This window comes from Podarcis cretensis (genome assembly GCF_951804945.1).
Source record: "Podarcis cretensis genome assembly, chromosome: 1".
NCBI lineage: Eukaryota > Metazoa > Chordata > Lepidosauria > Squamata > Lacertidae > Podarcis > Podarcis cretensis.
The window spans coordinates 21,499,815-21,514,778 of NC_137170.1; the positions used below are offsets into that span (position 1 = coordinate 21,499,815).

The window sequence follows — 14,964 nt, forward strand, 5'->3', positions numbered from 1 at the left end:
TGTAATGAAGCCTCACAACTGAAAGTTTGGGGCATGCCAGCCGAGCAGAGAGAAGGCATAAGAGCATGAGGCAAGCCCTGCTGGATCTGGCCAATAGCCCAAAAGTCCAGCATCCTGATCTCACAGTGGCTGGCCAGAAGCCTATGGGTAGCCTGCAAGCTTGGACATGAGCAAAACAGCACTTTCACCTGCCTGCAGTTTGCAACTGGTATTCAGAGGTGCAGTGTCGATTTGCATGTGAACTTGGTCCAGACATGGCCCTGGTTCAAAATGGCATACCAGATTTGGCATGAGCAGAAAGCATTTTCCCCTGGTATGGAGGTGCACAGATGGTGCAGATAATTGGCACATTTGCACACTTGAGGAGAAGCTACAGAAATCCTGTTTTGGCATCAGCAAAGAGCAAGGAACTGGAAGTACCTATGTAGTGCTTATTGGTTTTTAATTCACCCCATCCACAGTGTCCCAAGCAGAGATGAAACAATCAGCCTATTTCATGTCCGTTTCTCACTGGTAAATCGGTCCCATTCTGTTTCTATATACAGTGGTACCTCGGGTTACATACATTTCAGGTTACATACGCTTCAGGTTACAGACTCCGCTAACCCAGAAATAGTGCTTCAGGTTAAGAACTTTGCTTTAGGATGAGAACAGAAATCGTGCTCCGGCAGCAGCAGTGGGAGGCCCCATTAGCTAAAGTGGTGCTCCAGGTTAAGAACAGTTTCAGGTTAAGAATGGACCTCCGGAACAAATTAAGTACTTAACCCGAGGTACCACTGTACAACTGTGAGTTTGTTTGTTTTTTAAATGTTGCACAAAAAGTGCATTATTTTTTAATGTATCCCCCCATGCACATTTTATATGCATTTGTTTCTCCAAATATGCCTTTTTGAAGGAGATGGCTACATCACAGAATTCAGAGAACAGAACCGCGTTACGATTTGCATATCAGTCCAGGAAACATGCAGCAGGTTGCTTGCCTTAAAAAAAAAAAAAGTGGACTGAAATCCATTGAGTAGCCTTAGCCCAAAGTGGTTCAGCGCTATAGTAATGCCTCAGGAAAGTAAGCTTGTTCAAACTCCTCTCTCTCCCGTAGTTTCATCTAATGCAATGACCCAGCAGCCACAGGATGAATTTGACAGCAGCGTGGAGAAGGCAGTAGATTGGATGAAGACCATTCAGGAGAGACTGCGGATCAATGACAACACCAAGGGACCTAGGTCTGCCCTGGAGGCCAGGCTAAGAGACACAGAGGTACACACACACACACACACACACACACACACACACCTGATTTCCTTCAGACATTTTTTCAGATGTAATATTGTTACTGCTGTGATTACCATCTGAACCTGCCCTGACATTGAGATCCTTGTCTGAGGACCTGCTCCAGATGTGCTCCCCAGTGCTATTTTTCTAGAAAAAGAGGTGCCAGAACTCGCCATGAGTGCCTCCCATGTTCTCTTATAATATCAATGGCAGCCCCCTGAGAGGTGCCAGAACTGAGTTCTGGTGACTTCCAGCTGAAAAAAAGGCCCTGGCTGTAGGCATCTGAAAGCAAAGGCTATGGCACATCCTTCTGATTTAATCACAATCCAGTCCTCTGTGCCCTGTCTTTTCCTCCTATTAAATGATTAAATTAGCTAATGGTTAATTCATATCTGCAGTCATCGTTACATACAGAAATTAGTCTTGCTAATGTCTCAATCTCGTTGGCTGTTGGCTTTTTAAATAACTTGGCTCCAAAGTTGCTGTTTCTGAGCTGTGCAGTTTATAGTCATACTTGATTTATATGATTTATGTTCCATTAATCTGTTAATGAAATCTTCAGCCAAGGAAAGCAGAGATTTATTTTTTTAAAAGCATGAAAAACGAGAATGTCATCATTGCAACAGATTTTCTCAAGAACACCTATTCACCTTCCCATTACTGCGAGCACTAATGAGTTCTGAAACCTGGCTTCAGGTTTATTTATAGATCTTCCTTTTGTTACCTAGTGCAGTTTATATTCTGGGATTGGCTCCTGGGAATTTTAATTAGTTCTATAGAAACACACCCTGGTTTACGGGGAGATGCAACCTAAGGTTTAATTTAGACATCATGGCCATACCATGGTGTGGCTATCAGATAAGTGCTGCAATGATCACATGCTCCCTTCTCTCCTCATATACTCTGATTCTCTCATCTTACCTCTCCTGAACTACAATTCCCAGAGTTCCCGGGGAAGTGGGATTCATTGTTAAGTCCCTCTGGGAATTGTAGCTCTGTTAATGGAACAGGGATCTAACAACTCTCAGCACCCTACTACACTTCCCAGAATTCTTTGGTGGAAACCATGGCTGTTTAAAGTGACTTTAAAAGCATAGTGCAGATGGGGCCTTAGGTTGCACGCACACCTTACATTTAAAGCACATCACCTCCCCACAAGGAATCCTGCGAATTGTGGTTTATCCCTCACAGCGCTACAATTCCTGGCGCCCTTAACATAGCACGGTTCCCATGATGCTTTGGGGAGAAAGTCATGCATATTAAATGTGTTTTAAATGTACAGTGCATACCCAGCCTTCACCTCAAAAGTTCTGCTACCCTACATGCATTAATTTTTTGGGGGGTCCCCCCACATCATTTGGCTTCCTTGTGCCCTTGTACAGTGGTACCTCTGGTTGCGAATGGGATCAATTCCTGAGCCCCGTTTGCACCATGACCAGAACGCAACCAGCATCTGTGCATGTGCAGGTCACAATTCGCCACTTCTGCGCATGCGCGTGATGTCATTCTGAGCGTCTGCGCATGCGCAAGCGGCAAAACCCAGAAGTAACCCATTCCGTTACTTCTGGGTCGCCACGGGACTCAACCTGAAAAGACGTAACCTGAACCGAACGTAACAAGAGGTACGACTGTATTTGTGGATCAACCTGTGGAAGCCTGATTCGTACATAGAATTATTAGATTGAGTCAATTAACAGCCAGCTCCCTGGAAGCCTGCCACAGGGTTGTGGCCTGCTTGGATATTGATTTATTTTTTAATACTATTTTCATTTTGTTGATCGATTGCATTTATATATACCGACTTCCTGCCAAGGCGCACGCAAGGTGGTTTACAATTTTCAAAACAAATAGTACAAAATAGCCTAAGGCGTCCTTCAGGGGCTGATGGCACTAGCACTATGACTTAGGCAGCGCCTCTTCTGCCTTCCCTGAGGGCACACAGGCCTGAGGAGCAACTATCTCAGCAGTTCTTTAGGGCTGCTGAGAGACCCTTCCCAAACCTGATAGTTTTACGACCCATAGCCTGGATCTCCTGGCTTCTGCTTTCTCTAAGGGCCCTCTGGTCCTAAGTCTCCCCACGAAAGGTGGAATGGGGTTTTGCAATGCTCCTAAGTCCCCTTTAAAAAAACCTATTTGTGGTTTAATTTTAATGTTTGATTCTTCCTAACAGAAAATCTGTGCGTTGGAACCTGAGGGCCGGTTGAAGATGGACTTGGTTCTCATGAAGGCCGATGCTCTCCTTCAGTGCACCGGTGAGGAAAAGAAACATGAGATATTATCCAAACTAAAGGATATTAAAGCCATGTGGGAAGAGACAGCCATATACATTACACATTGTCACAGGTAAGATTCCAGCCGTAGGAATGTGCCATTTGCCAAGTCAGACTGTTGGTCTATATAGCTCAGGGGTCTGCAACCCGCGGCTCCGGAGCCGCATGTGGCTCTTTTACACCTTTGCCGCGGCTCCGGGGTGGATACTAGCGAGGGGAGGAGGCGCATTGTGCGCCCCGACACTCCCCACTGTGGCGGGCGCTGTACTGGCTGTGACGTCGCATGGGGCGGTGCGTGCGTTAGTCACACACCGTCCTGATGTCACCTTCCCGCCCGCCCGCTACATTGTAAGGGGCATGTACGCTGGTCACTGTTTTGAAGGGGAGTGAAGAACACACACACAAAAAAAGGTAACTTGTTAATTTAACCTTTATTTCTATGAGGAGGAGTAATTCTGAGGGGTCAAACAAAGAAATAATAAAAAGTGACAAAAAAGTTATTTTTATAATGACGAGTTTTGCGGCTCCCAGTTTTTTTTCCTTTGGAAACGGGTCCAAGTGGCTCTTTTTGCCTTAAAGGTTGCAGACCCCTGTAGCTATATCATTGTTGTCTGCATTGCCTGTCAGTCGTTCCCTGGGGTTTCATTCAAGGGGAGATTCTCAGACCTACCTTAAAATTCCAGGGACTGAACATGGGACCTTCTGTGTAGAAAGCCTGATCCACCATCTCTGCCATTTTTTCCAGGAAATCCCAGATTCTGCTTTTGTTCTCCTAGTTTGGCTGCCGGGGATATATAGCCCCTCTAAGGCAGGGGAAGACCCTAAGTTGAACACTGTGTTGTCCCTCATATCCAGCAAAACTATTATGACACAACAATATTTAGTTCTCCCTTATAGCACCTTCATAGCAAACGTACAGACCATTTTATCTGTGGTAAGAATCATAGAGCTGGAAGGGATCCCTGGGGTCATCTAGTCCAACCCGCTGCAGCGCAGGAATCTCAGCTATAGCAGATGGCCATCCAGCCTCTGCTTAAAAACCTCCAAGGAAGGAGAGTCCACAACCTCCCGAGGGAGACTGTTCCACTGTTGAACAGCTCTTCCTGTCAGAAAGTTTTTCCATATGTTGAGTTGGAATCTCCTTTATTGTAACTTGAAGCCATTGGTTCGAGTCCTACCCTCCAGAGCAGGAGGAAACAAGCTTGCTCCATCTTCCATGATGCACTAGCAGAGGTGGATCAGGCCAGTGGGCCCTGCCTTGTGTTTTGATAGAACCCTGAGATCCATGAAACAGAGCCTGGTGCCAAAGACCTCACAAGCTGGAGGTTCCCCACTGGGGCTGAAGAACTAACAACAACAATAATTTATTATTTACACTTTATATAAATTTTTTATAATTTATTATTTATGGCAGCTCCCAACAGAATATTAAAAACATGATTAAAACATCAAACATTAAAAACTTACAGGGCTGCTTTCATATGTCTTCTAAAAGTCTGATAGTTGTATATTTCCTTGACATCTAATGGGAGGGCGCCACTACCGAGAAGGCCCTCTACCTGGTTCCCTGTAACCTTACTTCTTGCAGTGATGGAACCGCCAGAAGGCCCTCAGAGCTGGACCTCAGTGTCCGGGCTGAACGATGGGGGTGGAGACCAACCATAGTGACAACAGCAGTATGGGAAGGGAACACAGCTAACTGCTCCGGAAGAAGTCCATCACTCCCATCATCCAACTCTCTATTTATCCTTTTGCAGCCGTATCGAGTGGGTGTGGCTACACTGGAGTGAATACCTGAAAGCCCAAGATGAATTTTACGTATGGATTCACAACATGAAGGTGACTTTGGAGCCTGACATAGAGCTGCAGCTTGGCCTGAAGGAGAAAGAGTGGCAGCTCAGCCATGCCCAGGTCCTGCTGAACGATGTTCTAAACCAGTCAGCCCTGTTGGAACGGCTGCTGGAAGAAGCCTCTTCCCTCTACAACAGGATTGGGGACCCAAGTGTTGATGAGGACATCCAGAAGAAGATGAAAGAGGAATACGCAGATGTCAAGGACGAAGCACAGGTAAGGAGGGAACTAAGGGTGAGAAAAGGCAGAATATTAAAGAACAAGTGATAGTAACAACAATAATTTATTACTTATAACCTGCCCATCTGACTGGGTTGCCGCAGCCACTCTGGGCAGTTTCCTACATAAAAACGTAATAAAAACACAGCAAAACATCACACATTAAAAACTTTCTGAAATAATAATAATCTCCAGTTCCGTAGGCACAACAGGAAGTCTAAAGTTACAGATAGGTAGCCGTGTTGGTCTGCCATAGTCAAAACAAAATAAAAAAATTCCTTCCAGTAGCACCTTAAAGACCAACTAAGTTAGTTCTTGGTATGAGCTTTCGTGTGCATGCACACTTCTTCAGATAAAGTTAGTCCAGCCAAGGGGTCACATGCTCAGTGAAGTTATAGTGACACTTCTTGTTCCCAGTTGAACTCCCAATCCCTCTCTCTCCTAAACTGAGCATTTCAGTTCTTACTCAAAGAGGTTCACTTGCTCACCACTGGGAGCAAACTAATGTTCCCATTTTGTGCCAAAAAAGTATTCTCACTCTTCCTGGCTGCATTCTCCTTAATTTTTTTAAAAAAAAAAACAACACAAAAAGAACTATAACTACTGAAACACAACTTTACAAGTTTCCTGCCAGTTTCTTTTCCATTCAGTTGAGCCAGAAATGGCCTAAAAGGTTTATTGGCAATTCGCTCTTGAAATAATGTAAATAACCACTCAGGGGACATCCTGTCTTAGCTGAAAAGGGATATTTCACTACTTTACTGCAGTGTAGGTTAGTGGGAAGCATCACTGGTGTTTTCTCTGTGTAACTTGAACCTGGTCTCATAGCAGTTAGTTGGTACATTCCTGACTGAGGCCAACAGAATGATCAATGAGGGCGGTAACTGGAAATGGGCAGAAAGCCTGGATGATTTGCAGGAGATCAGTAGGGATTTCTGACTACCAATTGCTTAATAATAGCAGCAAGAAAATGACTCCTGCATCCTAAATTATTCTGCTGAAATGAAGGAACCAGGAGTGGATTTTTTGTGCAAAAGGGCTGTGAGCTCTATTAAGTTCTGGTGCTCAGATCAAATCCCCGGGTCCATGATTTTTTAATTCTAAGTGCATGCCTTCTGCATCTAGCTCTGATTGGCTGGCCCGGGACTCTACAATTGCATCCATGTATGAGTGGGCCTCATCCCAGGAGTGGAACAAATGGAAGATTTATACCCCAACTGTACATTTAAAGCAGTATCATACCACTTTAAACAGGCATGCCTTCTCCCAAAGCATCCTGGGAACTGTAGGGTGTTGAGGGTTGTTAGGAGACTCCCATTCCTCTCACAGAGCTACAGTTCCCGAGTGGTTTAGCGGGTGCTTTTTTGTGGGGGGAAAGCAGGCGTACACATACCCCTAAACATTTTGTGAATCTAAGTTTGGCCTCATTGAGGGGCAGTCTTTCAATATGAGTAGGAAAATGAGAGCACCCCTAAACATTTTTTAAGGAAAAAAAGCATTGGGTTTAACTATCAATCCCTCTTTCCAATGAGCTACGAGAATTGTAGTTCTCTGCGGGAAACAGGGCTGTCCTAATGACTCTCAGCACCCATAACAAACTACACTTCCCAGGATTCTTGTGGGGGGACCATGGCTGTTTAAAGTGGTATGATGCTGCTTGAAATGTGGAGTGCAGTTGTGCGTGAAAACTGGACACAGTTTTATTGGCTACAGCAATATACAGGGTTGTCTAGGCATGGGCAGGAATAATGACTGGCTTCCCGATGATCTATCCTAGCTGATTTGCTGGGGTCCCCTCCTGGACATTGCCAGCGTAACGTTCCCACTGTGGCGCAGGCCAAGTATGTGAGTTTCACTGGCCAACTTGGCTGAGCAGTACAAAGCCATCCCCACCATACATTCAAGCTACAGCTGTCTAATGCACTGCCTGCAAGATCCCACCCACTACCTGGTGCCTCCACAGTTATGATAAGAAACAGATTTTTTTATTTTTATTTTTTTGTCGAATGTTCCTACAGAGCTCCTGCTGAGGGGAAAGTGAAAAACTCACAACTGCATGCCAGTTTGGCGTGAGCAAAATTCCTTTCTAGCCCTGTCAACCAGTGACCAACCAAATTCCCAGCAAGGGATCTGATGGGGGGGGGTTGTAAAGCAGGTCTAATGGCAGGAACCCCCACTTTGAGGAAGTCCCACCTTCCCAAGAAGCCTCATGAAAGTGCAGAGGCTTCTGGGCAATCCCACAAGACCCAACCTGGTTCAGAAGATGGCTCCCACTTCTCTAGGCTCGGCACAGAGGATGGCCCCACCTAGAGAGGGTTGGCGGACCATAGGTAGAAAACAGAGTCAATCATACAAGCCTAAAGTCTGTGTACCCCTTTGTTTATGTACACTGGGTTAGAATCAGGCCCACGAAATGCTTATTTCATGCAGGATAGTGCAAATAAACATGTGTCCCACTGCAATCCAACTGGTAAGTCTGGGTTTTGTCATGGTTCAGGTGAGGGAAGCAGCAACAACAACCTGGAATTTCATTTGGCATCACTTTGCACTGATTACTTTTACCATCTCTTTTTGTACACAATGTTCCAGACAAAAGGTTGGGTCCCTGAAACACTAAACACAAATAACGCAGTCATAACATTTTAACTCTCAACTTGTGTTGCTGACAATGACCTTTCGGTTGGTTCCACAAGAAATACCATAGTCTGGATCCTCTTGATAGATGTGCATAAGTAGCTAAGCTTTCAAAAGCCTTGAGAAATTGCAATAGTTATAAATTATAGCAGAGCCAGGCCAAAAAGGCCAACTGATTAAAAAGATAAACATGCAACCTTCATTTGCTTTTTCTTTCTTTTTAAGTAACCTGTTCTCATGGTTACAGAAATGCACCAGAAAATCTAATCCCGAAAAATGAGATAAGGAGCAAGTCAGGTCTCAGAAACAACCTTGATCTATTGTTTTTCAACATCCATGTGTCACAACATTTCAAAAGACGGCCTATTTATTTATTTGATTTCTCACTCAACTTTTACCATAAGGCTACAACAATGAAATAGAAGACATCTTTTAGAGGACATCTGAAGGCCGCTCTGTATAGGGAAGTTTTTAAACGTTTGATGTTTTACTGTGTTTTTATATTTTGTTGAAAGCCGCCCAGAGTGGCTGGGGCAATGCAGTCAGATGGGCGGGTACAAATAATAAAATTGCTGTTGTTGTTTGAAATAATTTTTAATAAAGATTTTCTTGGATTGCAAAAGAATGTGCATTGTATAATGTTGGAGGGGAAGCAAGGTGAGTTGTGGGAAGAGGGTGGGTGGCAAACGTACAATATGTTGTTGCTGTGGCTGTTATAAAATATGAAACAATTATAAAACAAAGCAGTTACAACCATAAAACAGGAAAAGTGGAAAAACATGTAAAACCAGTTCTGTATATAAAACAATTTTAAAAAACACACAATCCCATTATGTAAAGTAATACAAATGTTTGAAAACAATTCCATATATTTATAATTAAAAAACCAGTTAAAAATAGTTGCAATATAGATGCAAACTGGGATAAAAGTTCTCTTCTTAAAAGGCCTGTCGAAGGAGGACCCTTTTCTATATACAGATAGGTAGCCGTGTTGGTCTGCCATAGTCAAAACAAAAAAATTTTTCCTTCCAGTAGCACCTTAAAGACCAACTAAGTTAGTTCTTGGTATGAGCTTTCGTGTGCATGCACACTTCTTCAGATAAGAAGTGGTATCTGGTATCTGAAGAAGTGTGCATGCACACGAAAGCTCATACCAAGAACTAACTTAGTTGGTCTTTAAGGTGCTACTGGAAGGAAAATTTTTTCCTTTTCTATATGATAATGCTGGAATAACGCAACAACGACAACAACAATTATTTATTATTTATACCCTGCCCATCTGGCTGGGTTTCCCCAGCCATTCCAGGCAGCTCCCAACAGTATATTAAAAACACGATAAAGCACCAAGCACAGAAAAAAAAGCACAGTCATTCACGCTTCCACTTGTGTCATGCCTAGGAAGCCTGGGTCTGAGCTCTTTTCCCCTTGCTCCACTGCTTTCCAAGGGAAAACCTGCTCTTTAGCGACAGATAGGAACAAATGGCAATCTGGGGAAATCCCAAATGGCCATTTGCTCCGATTTCGCACTAAAGAGCTGTTTTCCCTAAGTGGGAAAGGAGCATGGCAAGAGGAAGTGTTTCTAAGCCCTAGGTTTCATTGACGGGCAAACTAAGGGCAAGTGGAACTCTCCCACAGAAATAAAGGTGCAAGTCCAAGCCTGTTTACGGGATTACTTGGAAGAAATTCTTGTTGGGCACAAGGTTGCAGCTGCAGTCAGTTGGACAGTTAATGCTGAAACTTCACAAGTTCCAGTGCGCAACCCCAGCCAACCACAGCCCTTGGGTTGCAGAATGATTTCAGAATGGCTTGCAGAATGATTTCCTTGTACAGTGGTACCTCAGGTTAAGTACTTAATTTGTTCCGGAGGTCCGTTCTTAACCTGAAACTGTTCTTAACCTGAAGCACCACTTTAGCTAATGGGGCCTGCTGCTGCGCCGCTGGAGCACAATTTCTGTTCTCATCCTGAAGCAAAGTTCTTAACCCAAGGTACTATTTCTGGGTTAGCGGAGTCTGTAACCTGAAGCGTATGTAACCCGAGGTACCACTGTACTGTATTTTCATGAGCAAAAAACGGGTAGAAAATTTGAAGGCCCACACAGGCCCCCTGGTGGCTGTGGCCTTCATCTGCATAATAAATTGTGCAAAAGCTAAGTAAGCAGCATTGAAGTGCATTCTTTTTCCACAGATGAAGCGTTTTGAAATTGTGGGTATAAAATGTGGAAATCCAGCATGGATGTTTTGCAGATAGATTTTGGCATGCTAAGCCTTTCTTTTGTTATCTCGCTTTTTCTTTTCTAGAGAATGAAAGACTGTGACCTCACAAGGCCCTTGAAAACCTTGCATTCATTTAATTAAGTGCTTGGTAATTACAGCATCCTCAGGCCTGGGACACACTGTTTTGTTCTTGAGCTGAAGACAGCAAACTGTTTCAAAATTCCCAAAAGCAGCCAAGTGATTGGTGTGTGTGCACGAGCACGCAAAGGGGCAAAAGGAAAAGAACAGGCTCTTTGTGTTCTGGGTTTCTCAAAAATGCAAAGTATGAGGACAAAGATAACTTTCGCTTTCGCTGTTTCTGATGTTTCTCTTTTTACAGAGGAGAGTGCAGCTGCTTGAAAAGATAACAAAGGAACACGAGCGATATAAGAGCAACGTGGACCAGTTTCAGCTGTGGCTGACCCAGGTGACAGAGAGATTAAACTCCTGCCTTAGTCAAGAAGCAAAATCGCCAGCAGAGAACAGAATTAAGTCATTGCAGGTACTTGAACAGTGTCAGGGCTTTCTGTCGCGAGCGGAAAGCTTTACTCCTATTTCCTCGTCCATCCATGAGCAGGTGTATGAAAGGCATGTTCTGAAAGAGCTCATGTGTTCCACCCAAACAGAAGCCTCCATTTCAAAGATCCCATTCCTCTGCAGCTTTGAAGCTCACAAGGCAGCCTAGGGGAAGCTGCCTGGTCTACCTCACATGGTTGTTGTGAGGATTTTTTTTTAAAAAAAGAAGAAGAGATATTGTGCCGGTGTTGGAGCCCTCAATGCTTGAATGTGCCAGAATGTGCAGGACAGGCATTTTCATGTGGCATCCTTGAGCAACTGTTGTTGTTGTTGTTGTTGTTGTTGTTATTACTACTACTACCACCTCACCCATCTGGCTGGGTTTCCCCAGCCACTCTGGGCTGCTTGCAGCACATATGAAAACATAATAAAATGTCAAACATTAAAAACTTCCCAATAAAGCCTGCCTTCGGGTGCCTTCTAAAAGTTGTGTAGTTCTTTAACTCCTTGACATTCCCCAGGGAGGGCATTGAGAAGGCCCTCTGCCTGGTTCCCTGTAACCTAACTTCTCACTGTGAGGGATCCGCCAGAAGTCCCTCGGAGCTGGACCTCAGTACCTCAGCAATTCAGCACAGCCTAACTCCTGAGCACCTCTCCCCATATATACAGTATATATTGGCCCAGTGCTCCAAGCAGCGCCAGGTGCCTGGGTTTAGCTGACATTTTAATTTCCTGCAATGTCCTGGAGCCGCGCTACACTGGGGGCATTCTGGGAAATAAAAATGGTGGTCTGACTTGGTCACATGTTACTGCTCAGAGCACAAACTCCTTGCCTCTAAGTAAGCCCACCCGGGCCAATCAGACAGAAACACACCAGGCCCTGCCTCTGGCCACTTAAATCTCATGTTGGCTCCACCCACTGACCTGTCCCTTGCTCTGACCACTGACTTGGTGTTCTTCCACATGACCTGCTCATTGGGCATTCATCCTGATTTGCTTGCAGGGAGATAAGACAAAGCTGACTATGTAACGGGCACCTATTCTGGTTTGTTTGCGGGCAGGTTAGATGGTGTTGCGTCAAAGCAAGAGTTATCCCACACTTTCCTCAGAGCAAAACGTCCAAGTTTTTGGGGAAGTGGGTTTGTTGCACAAGACTTCTCGGTCAGCCATACTTGCACAACCTGAATTTGCTGGTATGCGATTGAATCACAGCCAAAAAATAGCAACAACCTGGAAGTGCTCTAGGTATTTTTTTAAAATTGGGAATTGACAACTCTGGGAGGAAGAGCATTTAAAACGAAATATTTATTAGCATTATTTGGGGAAGGGCCATAGCTCAGTGGGTAGAGCCTTGCATGCAGAAGGTCCTGGGTTCAGTCCTGGCTTCTTCAGGTAGGGACTCCTGCCTGAAACCCTGGAGATCCACAGACAGAAAGTTCTGAGCTGGATGGGCCAATGGGTCAGACTCAGAACGATGCAGTTTCCTATGTACCTGAGTAGTAGTAGTAGAATTGTAGAGTTGGAAGCAACTCCCAAGGTTCATCTAGTCCAAGTAGTCCTGGGATGTCCTAGTAGCAACCTTGTCCCTCTATGTAACTCTTTCTGAACCCCTTTCTCCTGTAGGACATTGCCAAAGATGTGAAGAGTGGGGAAAAGAAATGGCGACATCTTGAAGCTCAGTCTACAGGTGTGATGCAGAACACCTCCCCGCTGGGAGCCGAGAAGTTGAAAGAGGAGCTTGAGGATCTGAAGAAAGCCCTGGAGAAGCTGAAGGTGGTCAGCGCTGAGGAAGAAGAGAGGCTGCTGAAGAGCCTTAAATCTGAAAACGCCTATCATTCGCAAGCCAGGCTCTTGGAAGGCGAGGTCCAGGACTTCCGTAAAAGCCTGAAGAGATTAGGAAGCACCTTTGAATCAGATGACAGAGTGAGAGGCGACGAAGACTTAATCACTCTGTGGAGAAAATTCATGGTGAGTGATTATTTTGTCAGGGACAGACAGGGAACAAGGAAATTGTTAAGTCTGTATTATCCTGCCGGCCTTTCTTATCTACACTTATACATACCCATGTGATTGAAGTATGCAAACTTGTTTTGCTCAGGGAATTTTAAGAGCAATAGGGAAGCAATCTGGAACAAGAAAATTGCCTTTTTCTAGATAAATGCAGAATAAAAATATATGCACATGTGCCCAGTAAGATAAATTGATTTGATATGTGTGTGTGCATTTTAAATCATAATACCTTTGTGTTTTAAGGCAGCAAAGGCAACTCTCGCAGCAGAGGAATCAAAGGTTGAGAGACTGAAGGCTCAGCTGAAGGATTTGTTCAGGTTTTCGCAAGACACGCAAGCACTTTCCGAAAGCATGATAGGCCTAATACGGGAATATCAAAGGTATTTGGGGGGAACGAGGAGGACAGGAACAAATAGCCGTTGAAAATAAACTATACCTGAGAAGAGTTGGTATTTCCCCAGCCACTCTGGGCGGCTCCCAGTCAAGTATTAAAAACAATACAGCGTTAAATATTAAAAACTTCCCTGAACAGGGCTGCCTTCAGATGTATTTTAAAGACAGGATAGCTACTTAGTTCCTTCACATCTGAAGGGAGCATGTTCCACAGGGTGGGTGCCACTACCGAGAAGGCCCTCTGTCTGGTTCCCTGTAACCTTATTTCTCGCAATGAGGGAACTGCCAGAAGGCCCTCGGTGCTGGATCTCAGTGTCTGGGCTGAATGATGGGCGTGGAGACGCTCCTTCAGGTATACAGGATGGGGGAGGGGGGAGGCGAACCATTTGGCTTCTATCCAGGCAGCAAAATGTCTTGGATCACTATTTCACATCTGGCTCTGTTTGGTGGGATATTCATGCAAAGCTATGCTGTACCAAGTCAGTCCATTGGGTCATCTAGCGCAATATATTCACTATGCTCCATCTCCACTGCCTTGGGTGTTATGCCTCTGAATACCACTTGTTGAGACTCACAGGTGGGCAGAGTGATGTTGCGTTCATGTCTAGCTTGCAAGCTTCCCAGAGGCATCTGCTCAGCCACTGTGAGAACAGGATGCAATAGTCGATGGACCATTGTCCTTGTGTCCATCTCTGTAGCAGAAAGAGGTGAAGTGGGAGATCCCATTATTGGATACATGGGGAAAGTGTTGGTGGCAAGAGTCTTCCTTTAGCTGCTGACCCTTAAATGTTTATTGGATAATATAGGTCTTATGGCAGCACCTCACCAGGATTTCGGAAAGGGTCTTCTCAGCCCTGTGTGGAGATGCAAGGGAAGAAATCTTGGGCCTGCAAAGCAAATTGCTCTCTCACTAAGCTCTGGTCCTTCCTTGAAGTACTGGGTGGTTCTGCCACATACCTGGGATGTGACCCAAATAAGCCTTTTGGTCTTTTCCAAACTTACTAATCGGTGTTCTGGTGCTGGAGCACATCAGCAGCATCTAGTTGTGAGAAAGACTCACAAACACCCCTGTCTAAAATCCAGCACAGCCAATGGCAGTAAATGTAGACGATGTGAAGCTGGAAAGACCAGTGGTCTGACTTAGGGTATAGTATCTTCCCATCTACTGCTGCTTAAGCCAGCTCACCTGCCATTAGTGCCGAAACAGACTGTCGTTTCATTTTAAAATATCAAAGCGGTTAAACTATAATAGGAATCACACAAATATTAAAGCAGATCACCAGCTGACTATTGTGGGAAATGTACCCCCCCCCCCAGCTTACTTGTCTGTATAAGCCTGGCAGCAAGGAATTTTTCCCCACCAACCTTTTAAAGTAAATGGAGAGAGCACCTGCTGAATCTCTGCTGGAAGGGTTTTCCACAGGAATAGGCAATGGCGCTGAATGGCTCAGTTTTGTGTTGGTGTCAATTGAGGATTCTTCCACCCTATAATCAAGTGGTATATCAATTTTAAAAAGTAATAATAATAATAATTAATAAATAAAAACTT

At 44.6% G+C, this 14,964-nt stretch overlaps 1 protein-coding gene across 2 annotated transcripts in view; it reads left to right on the forward strand.

Annotated features, from left to right (window-relative positions):
* SYNE3 (spectrin repeat containing nuclear envelope family member 3) overlaps positions 1 to 14,964 on the forward strand; it is a 95,142-nt gene that overhangs the window by 31,488 nt on the left and 48,690 nt on the right. For both annotated transcript variants that reach the window (XM_079947977.1, XM_079947978.1), the window contains exons 3-8: positions 1,097 to 1,254; positions 3,440 to 3,612; positions 5,297 to 5,606; positions 10,837 to 10,998; positions 12,636 to 12,980; positions 13,266 to 13,402. In XM_079947977.1, the coding sequence (XP_079804103.1) occupies positions 1,111 to 1,254; positions 3,440 to 3,612; positions 5,297 to 5,606; positions 10,837 to 10,998; positions 12,636 to 12,980; positions 13,266 to 13,402 (1,271 nt within the window). In that variant the 5' untranslated portion in view covers positions 1,097 to 1,110. The remainder of the gene's footprint in view (positions 1 to 1,096; positions 1,255 to 3,439; positions 3,613 to 5,296; positions 5,607 to 10,836; positions 10,999 to 12,635; positions 12,981 to 13,265; positions 13,403 to 14,964) is intronic.